The sequence below is a fragment of the Colletes latitarsis genome, chromosome 8, assembly GCF_051014445.1.
Source record: "Colletes latitarsis isolate SP2378_abdomen chromosome 8, iyColLati1, whole genome shotgun sequence".
Lineage (NCBI taxonomy): Eukaryota > Metazoa > Arthropoda > Insecta > Hymenoptera > Colletidae > Colletes > Colletes latitarsis.
The window spans coordinates 28,902,347-28,921,712 of NC_135141.1; the positions used below are offsets into that span (position 1 = coordinate 28,902,347).

Genomic DNA, 19,366 nt, shown 5'->3' on the forward strand with positions numbered 1-19,366 from the left:
GACTACTGTCAGCCTCTCCCAGCCTCTGCTGACCTCTGCTGACCACCCCTGATGCTTCTGGTAACGTATAACGATTAGAACTTGCTACTGCTTGCCCCTGCTGGTCTCTGCATGCCTCTGCATCCCTCTGCTGACCTCTGCTGGCCCCTGCTGACCACGCTGACCTTTGTTAACAACTTCTAACATGATGTACATGTATTAAAACTTTGTATAATGTAAATCTATGACAATAAATGATATAATTTCAAAGAATTCTATGTGTTCCCATCACTTTTACCTTTCTTTTCCTTTCCCCATTATTCCCTTAGTTATAAGAAACCGTTTCTCTACTTAAAACTGGAATTCCAAAGTGCCCGGAGCGTTTTCTGAAATGCCGGTGACCTTGACCCACTTTCGAAACTGGGTCAAGGCCAAATTCTGATTCCCTAAGCGCCCGGAATTTTTCTGAGATTCGATGACCTTGACCCACTTTCGAAATTGGGTCAAGGCCATTCGGATTTCCAAGTTGACCCGAAGATTTCTGAAATTTCGAATGGCCTTGACCTACTTTCGAAATTGGGTCAAGGCCATTCGGATTTCCAAGTTGGCCCGAAGATTTCTAAAATTTCGAATGGCCTTGACCCACTTTCGAAATTGGGTCAAGGCCATCCGGATTTTCGAAGCGCCCAGAAATTTTCTGAGATTCGAATGGCCTTGACCTACTTTCGAAATTGGGTCAAGGCCATCCGGATTTTCGAAGCGCCCAGAAATTTTCTGAGATTCGAATGGCCTTGACCTACTTTCGAAATTGGGTCAAGGCCATTCGGATTTCCAAGTTGGCCGGAAGATTTCTAAAATTTCGAATGGCCTTGACCTACTTTCGAAATTGGGTCAAGGCCATCCGGATTTCCAAAGCGGCCGGAATTTTTCTAAGATTCGAATGGCCTTGACCCACTTTCGAAACTGGGCCAAGGTCAAGGTCAAATTCGGATTTCCAAAGTTCTCGGAACATTTCTAAAATGCTGGTGAACTTGCGAAGAAGGTGGGACGCATCTTATAGGTAAGAGAATGATTTGGAGAGGAAAAGGACGGTAAAAAATGATGAGAACACATTGAATACTTTAAAATTATATCATTTATTGTCATAGATTTACATTATACAAAACTTTAATACATATAAACATATTATATTATATTACATCATGTCACAAGTTGTCAGCAACGGTCAGCAGTGGTCAGCGATGGTCAACTGACGTCGGGAGATGTTGGCAGAGGCCAGCTTAGGTCGGGAGATGCTGGCAGAGGTCAGCAGAAGGCGGCAGTAGCCAGTAGTAATCGTTGTACGTTGCCAGAAATATAAGCGGTGGCCAGCAGTGGTCAGCAGCGATCAGCAGAGGCCAACGGAGGACAGCAGAGGCATGCAGAGGCAAGTAGAGACCAGCAGGGGCAAGCAGGAACAAGTAGTAATCGTTATACGTTGTCAGAAGTATCAGGAGTGGTCAGTAGCGGTCAGCAGAGTCCAGCGGAGGCAGGCAGAAGTCAGTAGTAATCGTTATACGTTGTCAGAAATATAAGCGGTGGTCAGCAGAGGCCAGCAGAGGCTGGGAGAGGCTAACAGTAGCCAGTCGTAATCGTTATACGTTGTCAGAAATTCCAGGAGTGGTTCCAGTGGAGACCTGTTGACGGGAGATCGGATATTAGTTCAAAAGAGAGAAGGGAAGTGTGAGCCTTTCTCTCTCGACTCCCACGAGGCGGACCGAAATTACTTCGGGCAGCTTCGGAATAATCGAGAAAGAGGGCATGTGTCAGTTTGCCTTTGTCGACTTTCCGAAACTCCACGAGCTCACGTACGCGTGATCTGACATAGTGTGAGAGAGCACCTCCGGTGCCTTTCTGGCATCTCTGTTTCTAAGTTCCATAGCTAGCAAAGGCACTGGCGATTGGCGGCTAGCAGAAGAGTTGGAGGGGGGCTGGGACGTTCTTTCAGAAGAGTTTCTAAATTCCCCGGAAATTCGCGGAAATGCATATCTTATAACTAAGGGAATAATGTGGAGAAGAAAAGGGACGCCGGTAAGTTTCAGGGATCCGAGAATTTTCAGGAATTCTTAGAAATGACGTCATTTCCCGGAATTCGCAGAAATTCCTGGCGGCGGGAAATTTGGAGAGGGAAAGGGGGGTAAAACATGATGAGAATACATAGAATTCTTTGAAATTATATCACTTACTGCCATAGATTTACATTATACAAAGCTTTAATACATATAAATATATTATATCATATTATGTCAAACGTTGTCAGTAACGGTCAGCTGTGGACAGCTGACGTCGGAAGATGCTGGCAGAGATCAGCAGAGGCTCACAGTAGCAAGTAGTAATCGTTGTACGTTTTCAGAAATACATATATGAAGGAAGTCATTATACTAACCAAACGTACACATAAATATGCAATTTATTGAAACAATTCTTACGAAAAACTTTGTTTACTTGATATCATATAACAATAGTTCTATACCTAAGTGATAAATAAATATGGGTTCATTATAAAGTAATGACATTCTGATTTTTGTCGTACATAAAAATCGTGTAAATATCGAAATAATTTTGTTATCGTTCCTTTTTTTTTTGAAATAATTCTGAATTTTTCTCTGTGTCAGTTTAGAGCTATGCTCACTAGCATTTGCTAGAAATGCTAATGCTTTTCAAATCACTCTTCCCCGCACAGATTTTTAATAAGTTCGTTCACGTTTCTTTATAAGAATGTTAAATATTGCCAATTTTATATGGAACTCACTTGATGCAATGATATAAATGCCATTTTGCGAACGATAAAAGTTTATAATAAAGTATTAAAGTACCACGATCGATGTGATCGAACTTATTACACAACCTAATAAAAACCACACGACGTTAAAAATGCAGCCAAGACAGGCTATCGTAAATGGCTTTCAAGCATTGAACAAAAGCAAGACAACATTTTCAGAAAATATATCGTAGCATTGGCTTGCTTTAGCGACATGTATTATTAATACACGCGTTGTAGATTTATCTCGTTGGGGGCCATCTTCGCGTAGCAAGACGTCCACGATAACGCGAACAGGAGACTCGATTTAAAGAAGTATAAAAGCTTAAATAAAGTATGCATTTTTTCTAGATTTACTTTCAAAATAATAATGCATTTGAATAAAAAAAAGTAGCTGTATTATTTTTCTTTTTTTTTTTTAATATATAAAAGGCCTGTAAATTATATGTAACTCGTAAAATCAAAGGCGGCATTAAAAGCAGAATTATAAATTTCATACGTAAGTACCAAAGTGTTTAATACTAAAAATTTAATATCGTTATTTATTTCGCATTCGGGAATTAATTGTACAGACCTCACGAAAATAACATATTTTTGTCAGAAGAAATCTACTATAAAAATATAATATGCAAAATTACTATTATACAGGCTCTTATTAAATACCTTTAGTCTAATTAAATATATTCCCCGGCAAGCCTAATACTTCTGTACATTATTAATAGAGTTATAACTCAAAGGGCGGTTACAAATTAATGAAACTTCTAAACACTTCTCTTCTCCATGTATGTCTTCTATCTAAGACACTTTATCCTTGTGTCAATGACACATCGACGATTCTTCTGATTAGAATATACTTTAAGATGTCAGCTGCAATTCATCACAGTATTTAATATTTCCCCAGTAATCGATCATCGCGAAATACTTGAGATATTTCCAATCATGGTGTGTGCTCATCCTCTTGTATCTCATTTTCAACTTCATCGTTACATATACAAACTGAATCTGAAATATTTCCACCTAAAATAATACATTTTTGTGAATATGTAATAAGAGACTGTGTTTGCTCCATGTAAAGGGAAATGAGCAGTAATTTATTTTGACGATATAATATTTAATGATGTAATCTAAATATATCGAAAGGTAATAGTATTTTTTTTTATTCCAGTAAAATTTAATTTGTCAATGCAATTAACAATTGCAGTATTATCATTTTAAAAATGGCTACTAAGATTAAGCACATTTATTAACTATCTAACAAACATCATTACGAAAAACTATTAAACCCTTTCACCTGTAAAATTAGAAATCTATTTCATTTTTCTAATTAGTAGAAAAAGTAGCTTCAAACTGAATCAATCTCGGTTTATTACAAAGTTCGTGTATAAAAATATCACAAAGGAGAAACATAACAATCTGAAGAAACAACATGATAATCAGTGTTAGTATTAAACAGATACTATTATCTATAGCAATGTACATGCAACTAATTACCGTGCAAAAATAACAAGCTTTTATATCGTATTTATGTGAATTGTTAAAAAATTGTTTTTTAGTAGGCAAGCTTCATCAGTTTTTGTCTTTCATAAAGTACAGATATATGGCAGAAGTTATAATATTAATCTCACACATACTTGCACAATATTTTGACGCGCCCAATTAATTAATAAAGCATAAACACAACGAAATATTAACAATGTCGTTGGAAACTCTTATTTAGTTATGAAACTAAATAAAGGGACTAATAATAAAACAAAGATAAAAATGGACAGTTGAGTCTAGTTCTCATTGGTATAAAATTAAGCAGAACAAATGAAAAATATAAAGGAATTGTAATGAACGTGAATCAATGTAAATTAAACAAAATTTACTCGATAATCAATTCAATTATTTCATATTTACTAATATTTTATATATAAATATAAAATTTCAATTTCTGACTGATTCCTAATGTCTATTGTTAAATATAATACATGGAAAACTAGTAAAAATTGAAAAAGGTTTTTTATATAACGAATTACTGTTACCTACGAGAAAAGCAATGTTAAATTTATATTGATATTATACTTTGCTTCGTAATTTCTATATATGACGTTAATATCGATACATAAATATTGTCAGAATTACGAATTATTATTTTCGACATTAAATTGATTCTTAAAGAAGAAATATTAAACTGACTATCATATGAAATAAAAAGAAATATGAAATCATGAAAATAAATTATGTACCGGGTATACAGCACACTATCAGGGAAGGCCCCAAGGTGATGTGATTTATAAATGCGTTGATTCAGCTTGCCCATTATTCTTAGTATCTAGATACTTGTCTGCAAGAAAGATTTTTGCATATTACACAAAATTAACTTCACATACATTCCAAATTAGACCATGTAAAATACTATAATATTAAATATAATGTATACAAAAGTTTAACATTTTTCAGTACGATTCATCATTCTCGAATTTTATTTAGAACTCCGTTTCAAAATTATATTACGAAATATAAAGACACACATAATGATTTTATATTACTAACTGATATAGAACTTTAAATAATAAACTCTGTTTGAAGCATCCAAATAAATTAAAAATCACATATGTATTTATATTTCCAAAACAAAATTTAACTACGACACCTTTTACGTTTGTTTTGGAAAATGATTTTATAATTTTATAATAAGGTGTTTTAACATATTAAGCACCATACGACGATATTTGAAAAATTACATCAGAGGAAAATGTGCTTTTTTTAACGATAATGTAACAAAGCTGTCACTTCTCTAAAAACAGTTTTAGAAAAAAAAATATTTCCTGCATAACAAGACTAAAAAAATCATTTAAATAAACGGACTGGAAAATTTAACAAGTTAAGCGCCGAAAATTACTTATCGTTAAATAAGAAAAAACAAAGGGACAACTTTGTTATTATCGCCCCTTTATTACTAGACAGTTTTATAAAGTATGCAACAAGTTTTATAATTGCATTGTATTTATTAGAAAGATTCTGGCGCTTAACATGTTAAAAAAAAAAAGTGAAATTGTGATACCTCTTTACTTTTGACACAGCAATTTGTCCACTTAACTCCAAACTTGAGAACAATTCATGCACTACGTAAAAATAATTAATTTTTAATTAAATCATTGAATTTATTATGTTATATTCCATGTTAATTCACAGCCATAAATATTGACAATGTTGCTGGTGACAGCTCTGAATAAAAACAAAATTATAATGCAACGTTTTCCTCTATAAATTATACGGAGTATTCGCGTTATTGGCATCTACAGTTTGTTTTATAAATAAAATGATATATATAAATAAAATTTTAACCGTCAAAAGTTTCACATATATTTTCTTATATCATTTATTTGGAAAACAAATGCTGGGTATTAACATCAAGAACGCTCTGTATAATTCCATCACGAAGATTTTAAGTTATCGACAAATTACTTTTATTTTATAATTGATGATCTTGCAGACGGTATACTATTGCATATATACATATATAAGCGATAGTGCATTACGATTTTTACTATACCTACGTTATTCTTGCAAAAAGTGCTTTTGATACAAGCCGATGAAAAACTTTTTAAAAAACAAAATTATAAAACTTGTACCAAATTATATACACATCTATGTATCAGACATCAAGCTGTATTAGTAGCGACTTTCATACGACATGCAAATAAGATGCCAAGTCAAAGTCTTTTCAGTTTACGAAGGTTTGCATAGTCTCACATACCTGCAATTGTTAAATCGACTAACGCCTTATCTTTCTGTATGTACAACGCTGTGAAGAAGAAAAGGAGACTTCCAATGACTTCCACAATTATCGTTAGAAACAAGGCGTATTGCAGACTGCGGAACTCGACAAGCGTATCAGTAACTTCATGTTTATTCGAGTCTGGAAGAAGAACCTTTTTCAGTCCTTCTGATAACTGAAACCAATCAATAAATTTGTAAATTAATAATACGAAAATCATAAATTTATTAATCAAGCATTCTATGAATACTTACCAAACCAATGAGATAAGGACTTCCTGCATCTCCAAAAGCATGTGCAATAAGTATTTGAAACGCTTCTGCTGTGGATCTTCTTGTTGGTATCACAACATACTGTAACATGGAGACATAAAAAGATTTTGAAAACGAACTTCTATTGAATTTACTAATATAAAAGATAAAAAATTGTTAAATGACGTACCAATAATATATCTGCTACAATAGACCAGTTTAAATTTAATGATAATTGCCCAAAGAATATTAATGTGTAACATAAGACAGAATTTTTATTGACAGTGACAATTGCAAAGAACAATAATGGTGCACTGATCAAAAGCCCTATAGCACATATTAGAGCATCAGTCTGCTGCCACCGAACTCTTAGTTTCTGGGCTAATAAGGAACCTAATGGCACTCCTATTAAACCAGACGTCATTCCTATTAATCCAAATTTGTAGGCGACACTGAAATGTTTCAAGAATTTATAAAATTAAAAATTTTAAACCAGTATATAGAAATAAAAAAGTTTCGATCTATATTTCGATCTATGATAAAGGTCTTTTTCAGGATAATTATTCCATGAAATATCTTCATTATAATCGGAAATGTAGGCTAATAAATCTTTGCTTTTATATTATTCTCACAACTTATAAGGAGTTATTACTTTCCATACCACACTGGTATGCAAATTAATAAATAAATCAAGTGAAAAATACATACTCATCGGGATCAACATTATGTCCATCAGGGTGTAGTGCAAATCCTAACTGCAAAAATGTTGGAGCCCACCAAGCCAATGCACCAGTAACAAATGCCACACACGTGAATCCAGCAGTGGAAAGCATAAAGCTTGGACTAGACAGTTTGAAGAATATTGTAAATTATAAAAAATGATAAACAATACTAGGGGTGCGCGAGAACCCGAAAGTTTCAAGATTCTCGCACACCCCTAAACAATACACATTTTGTATTTACTTATTTAATATTTACTTTAATATTTACTTTCTTAATAATGCCTTGATATCATTTGACCATGTTGTGCTTGTCAAATGAACTCCACCTTCTCTTTCGCCTCTGATAGGGTCTTTTACTACAGTAAGTAGTAAAATTATTGCTACTACACCTAATAATGGTGTGATGCGCAAACCCCATTGCCATGCACCGGTAGCTCTTGCTGTTTCACCTCCTACTATGTATCCCAAGCCACTAAAAATTATAGATACCTATTCATACATATTTAATAAAGTTTATCTAGTTCGTCATGGTTGAAACTTGGAACAGTAAAAATATTATACAGGGTGAAAATAATATGGGTAGTCACCTTATAGAGTTCACCCTCTATAATAACACTTAAATTTACCTTCCAACTGGTATTGCAAAATAAAATAATGCAAGCATTTTAGACCGCACATCTTTAATAAACAAGTCACTTATTATAGTTGGAGCAATAGTGGAATAACTGGCTTCACCTATTCCAACAAGAGCCCTGAATGAGAGAAACGGTGTGAAGGTCTGAAATAACATTGTATAAATACATTATTTATTGTACAAACTATATACCGCAAAGATAAATTCTGCAATCTCCAAAACTTGTAGGATGTACAAACTTCAACATTATACTTGTAAATTATAATAATTTCTTACTTTTAAGATACATATTCATGTATTACCTTCATATAGGAACCAACAAATGTTGTTAAACACCAAAGAAATACACCACTACCCATTATAACTTTCCTATTGTAACGATCTCCTAAATATCCAAACAATGGGGCAAACACCATGTAACTTAGAATAAATGCAGTTTGAAGCATTCCAGATTCATCGTTGCGAAGATTAAAATCTTTTTTAATGTCTGTTAACACTCCTATAACGGACAAATAACTTTTGCGAATTTCCACGAATTGTGTCCAGTAAGAAATGTTAGGACACAATAAATATTAAGTATGCAATATTGAAGCAAGATAATACATACCAGCAACAGTAAAACGATCCATATAATTTATAAGATTAACAAAACATAACACGCAGACTGTGATCCAGTCGCTTTTGCTAATTAATCTAAGATCCGAAAGCATCGTTCCTTTTATTTGCCTTTCACGAGATGTGTTCTGAGCATTCTCAGCGTTTACCATATGATAATCATACGTTGATACATTCGGAGTAACTGCATTATCGGCCATGACTCAATGATTTTGTATTTGTGCCAAATGCTATTTACATTGACACAAATTTTTTCGTTTTCTAAACACGATTTAACCTTCTTGTATCATGGCATAACCTTAAAAGAACGTGAGTCTACGACACATTGTGTTTCGATGCACTGAACTGATTTAGACTGTATAGTCACTAGTGTTTACAACGTATATGTGTAAATCATGTTCTGCAATGATAATCGTGTGCAACGTCATAACATCACGCGATATACATACGCATCAGTATGAAGTATATGAGAGCATATGTGAGCGTGCATTGAGTAAATGCTATCAACTGGTTATCTACTGGTGTCTAGCCGTCCATGTCAATGCTTGTCAAAAATTGCTCGTGCAATTTGTTTAAGTTTTATTTTATTCGACGAAAAGATCTTCAAATATTTACAGTCATTTATCTTTACATCTGTTTATCGTGACTTTATACGACGTGATCATTTTTTTTATATCGAGAGCATCTTCTATCGTTTAAAAAGTGAAAAGATACAAATGTTTTGAAGTATTCGTTTATTTCGGATAATATTCATGGTTTTTAAATATTTGGATCGCTTCTAATGTTGTTTTGATATTATTTAATGGCGTGCGTTAAAGAAATTACTTAAAGTGATATACTTACTAACCTGTAATTTTCCCTCCTTTTTTTCCCTCCTTTTTTTTCCCTCCTTTTTTTCCCTCCATTTTTCCCGTAAGTTGCATACGTACCCAATTCTTGAATTATATCTTACACAGCCAGATATGTGTATACGAAATCTCAGATTGTGTTGTATTGTTTAAATTATTATACAATATTGTATATTAAGGTACTTTATTGGTAAAGTGTTTTTTAGCATATCTCCATTGGATTATTAATTATATATTTGATAAAATTATGTAAAACGAACTAACGAACAAACAATAAACAATAATAAAGGATATTTTTCCTCAAAGGAAGAATGTAGCCTTTATTTTAAAAGATATTTTTCCAATTACTTTTTCCGTGTTAAAATACAATTATCATGTAACAAGTATATAGTGTTATAATACTTATAAAACAGGTGTAATTATCTAAATCTTATGAACTCATTTATCACAGAATAAACAGAATCAAATTAAAACAAATCATCTTCAATTATTAATTATCTTATTAATTGTCTCATTTAGCAACCTTACACAATGATTATGATTCTCAATTATATCGAGATAATCTAATGACCATTAAATCCTAAGGGTTATTCAAATAACATTATTCAATGTGTAAAAGGTGTAAGTGGTGAAAAACAATAATAATACGGAAGAATTCGTAATAACATATATTCTATGTAACACAATACTTACATAGGTATGTCTATGTATATATTTCGAATGGATATATATATGCATATATATAATAATTGTTCATTATTATATATACAATATATAATAATTAATAAAATATAATGTTTAATAATGTTAATCGTATGACTACAATATATTATTATCTCGTTTTTTCATCATCGTCATCGTCGTCGTCGTCGATCGTTAACTATTTTCTACAATTTATATCGATTTATATATTTATAATAACAATAATGATCTCAAAAGGCTGATACAATATTCGGCTAGCGTATGGATAGCTTGAGATTTCTTATTTTTAATTAAATATTCATGTTTTCCTTATAGTACAATAGATTCATTTCTTAAACCACAACGTCTTAATTTTTCCTTAATCCTCTGTATTTATCGCTATATTGCAAATGTGATTTCACTGTCGTTACTGCATTACGTTCGACGTTATACAAATACAGATTTAAATACAGGTTTTGTTCTCAGTGAAACGTATTTATAATGCACTTACGTCGGTTCTCATGATCGCTTTGTGCAGGAAAATCTGTCGATATTACCGTAGGATCAATTGTTCCAGCTCTATTCACGCATTAGAGTCCAATTGTAGATTCCTCGCACCCGATCGATCGGGTTCTAGATCGAAACTTTATTTTCGGGTGTTGGATTAATTGAACGTTCGTGAAAATTTCTATCGTGGGTCGTCCTTAAATTGACTTGAAATATGTAAATCACTGCAGCCGATTAATGCCAGTTAATTTCGCTAAAGTAATTGAGATATCGAACACCGGTGGTCAACCTTCAAATCATTTAAACACTACCCAACAATTTACAAAGATCAAAAGAAATCAATCGCTGACGACAACTTTCAGCAGCGGATAGATCCGAATTTAAACCAAGATGGCATCAAGAAACGAGTTATTTAACCGTACACCGATAACAAAACACATTACAAATCGTAAGCAGTGAACCATATTGTCGTTGGAACGAAGCAAGAACGACTGCCTTTTTCATTGAACATAGCCTCACGAATGAACCGATTATCGAATAGAAGTAATAACACCGTTAACGATAAAGTTACCGAAACGTATTAAATGTAACTTGCTTTCTCATACATCTGATTGCCCCCGGAAAAAAATCATCCGCGTAACGTTCTCTTGATCGGTTGTTCCGTGATTTTGGGGTTAGGCCCGCTACAGCAAGATATTGCGTGTTTAAAACGGACGTTCGTATATTGCGTCGACTGTGAGACGACGAAGTCTGTCCCCCTCGGCTCGCGATACGCCGTAAGGCGACCCAGCGAATCTGAAATACCGTTTCGTACAATACGATTTTTACGATAACGCCCTCTATCGTTTTCCCCTTATTATTTGTGCTGTATTTCGTTAACTACGCATCGAAAACAGGATGCGTATCAAAACACGGGACACCTATTGCTATTAGTGCATTGCAAACATGGTCGTAACACCCTCGCCGGGTACGATAGGTCGATTATAACAGAGATGGCAATTCGTTATCGCGACGATATTATCACTAACTGATATTCTTCGCTGTTCCTTGTAATTCACGAATTTACCATTCGATCGGACAACCGCGTCGAGAAAATTTCTTACAAACGGCCTCGCGTGAAATATATTTGTACGATTGCATCGTAGCGGTGTTCGAAAAAACGCTCTTCGACGAGCATATAATTACGTATGTATTTACAGTCGAGTCGAATTCTTGACAGATTATACGGGGATGTCGGAAGCGTCGGCCAGCAGTGGCTCTCAAAAGGCGTAATACGTGAAGCGCTGATGTCCTTTCGGCAACGTTCTCTATGTACTGCGGTCCACTGACTTGAAGTCCCGCGGGACGGCACAGGGGGCACGGAGGAGTCGGACCACCCATCTATCTATCTTGCTCCCTTGCTCTCAGGCAGTCCAGATGCGTGTGTGTAACTGCCGCGACGAATAGGGAACCAGAGTTCAACGTGTACGTGGGAATAGGTGTATCTCTACTTTTCTCGCATTCCCGCCACGGGACTTCAAGTCAGCGGAGTGCAGTACGTTATCTACGATCCGTTCTAAACGGTCACGCAAACGTATCCGGATCGAATTGGTACTAGCATTCAGTATCGGATGGTTTTCTTTTCGTTACCAGATGAACCATAATCGTAACGTCTCGCCATGGAACGACGTTGTCGTCGGCTGCGAGAGACGAGTATAACGTCGCGCGACAAAAGATTTTTCTACTGATATCCGATTCTGATATGCTTTATTATCTAAAACTCCGCCTGTGCAACGCTGACAAAAACAGCTTCGCGGCACAGTGCGAGTGTAAAACAGTCTTTGCGTAAAGGAGTCTTCGTATGCGTGGCGTGAGTCGATGTTACGTATCTTAATATTCCATTACCTAATAAAACAAATAAACCTCGCCGTCTATTATCTAATTAGTAATGCGTCGACGTCGTACACTCGAAAGTACCTTAGAACGAACAAAGCTTTTGGTCTTCGGCGCAGGGAGAACGCGGACAAAAGGTTCTCAAATGAAACGTTTCAAAATACCGCCCACGATCGTGCATTCTCGAATAATATGTGCATGTACAGGGTGGTCCGTCAAAAACAGAATGTCTAATTCTTTTTTTCATCTTAGAGGACGAATATTAAAGTAACGAATTCTTAGGACGAGTGAAACGCGCGAATATAAAATGAATTATTCGTTAACTTAATAATTTCAATATAAATAATTTTCGTATCCTTAATGGCAAAGTAAACGGTTGTTTCTTTTCTGATAGACCACCCCATTATATATCGGTGCTATCAGCGACATAATCGTGTTCTCGTTACCCGCCGATTATGTGATATACGCTGGGAGAAAATTTCATGCTAGACGGTGATTTTTGTTTCCTTACAAGCATTAATCTCAATCCATATCACACTGCAGATCCTTACATAGTACGGTTAATAATATCCGGAATTTCGTTGCAACATTTCCTAATATTTTTTTTCTTTTCTTTTCTTTTAATATAGGTAACGATATTGCTATAGTAATTATTACACCGATAAAATATAAGTCCGAGGTTTTACGTTTAGAAGGGAGATTTTCATTAAGATTTTTGTTAACTACTAATATGTTTCTAGGGTGTATCAGCAGTAAAGTTTTGCCACGTTCGACCGAATATTAAATATACATATTCGTAGTTAAGTAATTTAGAAGACTGTTCTCGGTAAGCACAAACCAGTGAAATTTTAATGGACTGTCGTTGATCGATTAGGGGCACTGTACTCTGATAGTGGTCCGTTCGAATCCATAGTTTGTGCCCGTAGAAAATTCATCGAAATTTCAACGCTGTTCGATACATTTTTTATTTATCTCTTGTCACGGATATTATGTTTCGTATAATATTTAATATGATTAATATAAAATATTTAATATTCCAGTATTAAAATTAAGTAATCGTTTAAAATTTTGTCCAAGCTCAAATGTCTTTCGATTTGAGCAAAAGGTATTCTTGATAAATTTGATGAATGGAGAAAATGATAAGATGTAGAAAATAATTAAATTATTTGAGAATTGTTTTTAAAGATATTTAATGTGTTTCTACCTCATTTATTAACAGTAATCTAATATCGTAGATATCAATCGTGTGTAGGACACAAAGTAGTTATTGTTCTAGAACCGTTTTAGAAATTTCATCGGTCAGGATTCGACGCTATTAAACTTAGAAAACGTTTCAATGAAGTAGATTAAAAAGTTTTATTCAGACGGGTGAATATACGAAGCTGCGATTATGTCTCATTATGGCACAAGTATTAAAGCACCTACGATAATAAACGTGTCTTATAAATTTCCTTTTTTTTTCTTTTTTTTTTTTAAATATATTCTCGATAAATTATATATACTTTTTGAGCAACGAAATAAATATTATGCAGTACACAGTTGAAAGACTTCTGTCAGTCGAAATAAAAGTACGTCAATATTATTCTAATCGCTAAATTATCTACATTACTATCACAATAGAATATTAAATGTAATAATATACAACTACGCATTCAATACACTTTTTCTTTTATTGTCTCGTCGACATAGAAATAAAATTATCTAATAATGAAATAATTAATAAAAAAAAAAAATGTTATTTTAAAGATAAAATTTCGACAATACATATGTATTGCAAAATACGTCCACTGTTAAAACCTAATAACACGATGATTTGTCCACTATACGATTACCTCTAATATTCTAAATTCATTATTTTTTAAAGATTACACGAAAAATTTTAAACAACGAACTACATAACCTAATTAGCTCGTAATGGAAAGATAGCACAAAATAAAAATACGATACTCGTCCATTTTTACCATCAACGTTTCTATTTATGCATTCATTACATAAATATATATAATATATACGATTTATTTTAAGAAACGCGATAACTTTGTTTTCGTATCTGGATACGTCGCGGACGTATTTCACGCGCGAATACATATGCATTTACGTGTCAACGAACGAACGAAATAAAACTGAAACGGCATAAATGAATAACATGTACGGACAAGACGAATTAATAAGTTCGATATACGCTTTTGTTAGACAGGTTTATTACCATAAGGAGTCCGACGATAAAAGTTTACACTCAAATTGAATTAACGTTCCTTCGATTATAATTACTCCCTTCAGTCGTATAACGTGTACGTTAGAATAATTGAGTGTCGAATAATGTGACATAATTGCAGCGTATTACATCCTACGATGCGTCAATTGTCCATAAATAGAAGCGTCTGCAGCGATATACGGATAGAAAGATTCGACAAGAGTCGCTGGTCGCACGTCGTGCCGGCCCTCTTCCGGATCTTGTGGTCGGCTCGATGTGTCATCGGTAGCTGAATAAGGTTAGATGCACACAAGCGGTGTGCGATGCCGTTGCGTTTCTACGTTTCTCCTTGTTTTGTAATCGAAAACAACGAAGACAGACGAGACCGAGGTTCCCCTATGTCTGCCTCGGTTGTCTTCGACTGCAACGACAAGGAAGGGCGTAGAAACGCTTCGACCCTGCAAACGGAAAAAAGTCGCTTGTCTGCATCCAGCCTAACGCGATCCATCGATACGCATATTGATGCGGAGTATGTACTGCGTAATACTAACGAGTTCCCTAACGTATTCGACAATAAGGATCATTCGCGTTTAACGATCACTTAACGTTTATTGTTAGTGACGCTATGTAATAGCTTTAAAAATGATGATAATGACGATGACGATGGTAATAATAATAATTAATAAAAATTAATAATGGTAATAATATAATATAATAATTATATAATATAATAATATATAATATAATATACTATTAATATGTCTTTGCTTTGTGCGGTCGACCAAGAGCCGACGGTATAAACGGCCCAGGCAAGGATTTTTCGTTTAATTGATTCGCCATCAATTTCACCGCTTGCCTTCTATCGCATCGATTTGTATCGATGGCGACTAGTGATGGGACCGAGACGTGTTTAGATACTATCGATACATTGACGTCAGAAATTGATTCTCTTGTACCAATCCATTGAATGGAATGATTACGAACGATTTGAGACTTATTGAGACATCCGACTGTCGTATTGATACGTATCAATTACATCGAGTTCTATACACGTTTACAATTTTCATCGGAAATAAAGCGAGCAACGACGTTACGGTCAACGCCAACTGGCCGTTAATAGAGATTTCACCAAATGATTGCTTCATCGTTACGCGACTCTACCGACAAAATTTTCGTCCGGATTAATTGTCCAGAAGAATTATTCGAATAAACTGGTTCTATTCGAATTATTCCCTAAATACTTGTTATTCTTCTAATATCTGTATTAGACCAGTTGCAATCGTTGTCTCGTCGACGATCTCAACAGTGTACTCGACGTTTGAACTGTACCTATACCACCAACAAATGTCAACAAGTACATTCTATTAACGCCAATGACTACTTATTTCGATACCTTGGGAATTGATACAAATCGGTATTAACGAGTATGTCATTGGATTGGTCCCATCACTACTAGCGACGTTTTAAACAGGTACATGCAATAAACTTCGTCACTCGGAGATGCCGCCGCTTGACCGGTCTAGCCAACGGTGGCCCTGGTCGACCGCACGATCAAAAATTGCATTTCATTAAATCGATATGAGATCGTTTTGGTATGATAATCCCGGCCATTATTTTCCGCGGTGTTATTTTACCTTCCAAATCTCGGCGATCGTGCTGGACATAGCCCTAGATTGATATCCGGGGCGATCGCTGTCTTGTGTCGTTTCGATATACATATAGGATTTTGATCGCCCCTAATTGGCTCGCTTGTCGAATCGATCGAAGTGTTCGGTTAATACGCGCGGACTATGCTTCGCTGTCGCGGTCTTACAGTGTTGCCAACCGTGTGGATTCTTGGCTCGCGCGTGCGCGCGGCTCTCTCGCGAAATTGCAACGCGACACGCGAACCTCGAGCGGGCACGACAGACTGTCGCGCGAGGAAAACCCGACACGGATCGACGGGGTCGTCGATCGAACGTCAGCGGGCGTTATTTGTCCTGGCAACGCTGTAGAACGCGAGAACGACTTAATTGCCTACTGTCGTCGGAGGATAGCCGGCGCGAGATTATTGGGCCTAGATTTGTCACCGGCGTTTGAACGTTTTCAGGCGACCTATTAAATGCGATATATATTTATACAATATAACGCGAGTCCTCGACTCGATGCAACGAATTCGACTAAGTAATATTGACGTTCACTTCGCGAGAAGATACGTATGAAATATAATTTCAGTGCCTATCGGTTGGCCATCTTGATCGAAACGAAAGACGACCCGCTCCCCGTGAACGCACCACGCTTGCGGGTCGTCTATCGTCAGAATTGTTTCGTCTCGATCGTGAACGGCCCCACCGTTGTTTTTCGTTATGAAATAAACCTGAGGTATCTTTAAGTCTGTAAAGCTTCCGTTACGAATCTTTAAGTTCTCGTTCTCTTTCCGTTCTCTCGCGTGGTTCGGCGGTTCCGCGGTTTTTCTTTCTCTCTTTCATCCGTTCTCATTCGAGATCTCCTTCGCGTTTCGATTTTCGAATTGTTACTTCACACGATAAGAGTACCAGAGAATATTTGGCATTTCGAATGGCACAATCGTTAACCTTGTACTGTGGTATACGCGTAGTGCCTGTACTTGAATTTCCGGCCAAAATTCTCTTCGCTTGAATTTCCGGCCAAAATTCTCTTTTACTTTCGACAGAGAAGGATTCAAAGCGTTAGTTAATTCAAGCTCGCGTATGTACGAGCGACGGCGTAACAGCGAATCGTTCGGATGCTGTTTGTCGGAAAGTTCTCCCTACGGATACAAGAAAAATAAAGATTTCGTCTGGCACGCGTTGAATAATACTACTTATCGGATCATGTATCTACAACCGTTAAAGCGTTCATCGTCGTGTACCTTTCAATACAATTGGACATGGTTAAACAATCGTAAAAAAAAATAGAAAGATAGCGTCCCCAACCTCGTAACCTACTAAAAACGTCAACACAATTTCTAAATTCCAATCAAAATAAAAATTTTTTAAAACATCGACTGGTCTACCGTGAACAGAACATCTGATTATCTGTTTCTCTGTTGATGATATACAAAAATATAGTAGACTAGTCTTTTCTAACCTCGAAACATGCCCAGTAAACGAACTGTCTGCAAATGGCGGCAGTTTTTTTACTGGTACGGTTATATCTGAGAAATGTAAATACACGAGTTCTTCATCGTCAAAATAGAAACGTTTTATATATAAAATATCATAAATAAAATATTCGAAGACTCAAAAATTCGATTAGTCAAGTATTCAAATAGTATTCGTATCGAATACAAAAGAATTCGTACAAGTAGTCCCAGCCATAATAACATTGTCCATGGTACGTGTGCACGTTTTTCTACCAACGTAATTTTTTTGGTCAGTAGCATTATTCGGCGTTCCACGACGGTTTTTGGAAGTTGCGCATGCCGATTCTAACTGTACGCTCTAGAAACCACTTCGGATGACAATTTTGACCTACAGAAGGAACCTATTTGGACGGCAATTACTTTCTATACTACACACGCTCGAGCGCGCGCGCGTTCGACCTTGCATTTCATATTATTTTTTCATTTTTTTTTTTTTCCTATTTTACATAGATCAAGGAAAGTGTTTCGCGTTTGTTCTCGACGAATCGTTCCCCTTTCGAATCAGAGACAAACGTTATTCGTCGTTATCGCGAGAATTTACGATGGTATTCCGTTTTCAGAACTACGGCTTAGCTGGTTCTTGCGTTCGATCGAGGACAATGACATCGGTACAATACTTCGAAACGTACACGAAACCCTTTTCTCTGATTCGTTGGAATTTTACACCGTTGTACGTAGAGCGCTCTGATTGCAAACAATCAACAGAAGAGAAAAAAAAAAAAAAAAGAAATAATCAACTAAGTACGTATGACAACGTGAACAAAAATCCGTGCAAATTATATCGGTCCCTCTTGACGGTAGATTTACTTGTGAATCAGCAACATGCGTTTTCCGCGAAGAACTGGAGGACCGTATCGAAAGGAAATTCGGGATCAAACACGATCGGAGACACGACGACGTCTTTGGTTCGCAGTAAAACTGAATGTCGAAAAAGAAGAAAAACAAAAAAAAAAAAAAAAAAAAATCTGTAATACCGTCACGGTAATTAATCAACGATTGGTCTGTGATTTTCTTTTACCCTCCCCCCTCCCCTCACCCGTCCCGTGCACGCATTGCTGTCGCGCGTTGTCGTCAAACGTAATCAACATTACGTCCCTCGCCCCCACCCCTCCCTCCCAACCCCCCGTTTGTTCTAACGAATCTCTTAATCTCAGTGACGTTATCGTTTCACGGTTACGATTTCTTAATTACAATTAAATATCGACACGCGTACGAGATTAACAGTTAAATTATGCGAGAAAACGTATAGAATGCGCTATCGGTAAAATTGTACTAGAAGATGAGCATCGATCAACATGATGGAAGGAGTTCTCCTCTCGAGGATACGAAACAGTTCCTACGTAACCTATAGTCTTTGA

General features: G+C 35.7%; 1 protein-coding gene and 1 long non-coding RNA gene across 4 annotated transcripts; both read right to left on the minus strand.

Moving 5' to 3' along the window:
- Positions 1 to 3,206: 3,206 nt before the first annotated feature.
- Positions 3,207 to 9,431, minus strand: Spin (lysolipid transporter protein spinster). 3 transcript variants are annotated; one of them, XM_076771976.1, is made up of 10 exons: positions 8,757 to 9,431; positions 8,452 to 8,648; positions 8,142 to 8,293; positions 7,784 to 7,987; positions 7,502 to 7,636; positions 6,984 to 7,245; positions 6,797 to 6,895; positions 6,522 to 6,717; positions 5,008 to 5,105; positions 3,207 to 3,796 (listed from the first exon to the last, which is right to left on the minus strand). In XM_076771976.1, the coding sequence occupies exons 1-9, from the start codon at positions 8,962 to 8,964 to the stop codon at positions 5,053 to 5,055; spliced, it is 1,506 nt and encodes a 501-aa protein (XP_076628091.1). In that variant the 5' UTR covers positions 8,965 to 9,431; the 3' UTR covers positions 3,207 to 3,796; positions 5,008 to 5,052. The 3 variants fall into 3 exon arrangements, with proteins under 3 accessions (XP_076628091.1, XP_076628090.1, XP_076628089.1); XM_076771975.1 differs by lacking the exon at positions 5,008 to 5,105 and having other exon boundaries at positions 3,207 to 3,781; XM_076771974.1 differs by lacking the exon at positions 5,008 to 5,105 and having other exon boundaries at positions 8,757 to 9,264.
- Positions 9,432 to 10,265: 834 nt separating this feature from the next.
- LOC143345138 (uncharacterized) lies at positions 10,266 to 19,014 on the minus strand. Its single transcript, XR_013080198.1, has 2 exons — positions 17,529 to 19,014; positions 10,266 to 17,498 (listed from the first exon to the last, which is right to left on the minus strand). It is a non-coding gene; the product is annotated as an uncharacterized LOC143345138 (long non-coding RNA).
- Between the last annotated feature and the right edge of the window lie 352 nt (positions 19,015 to 19,366).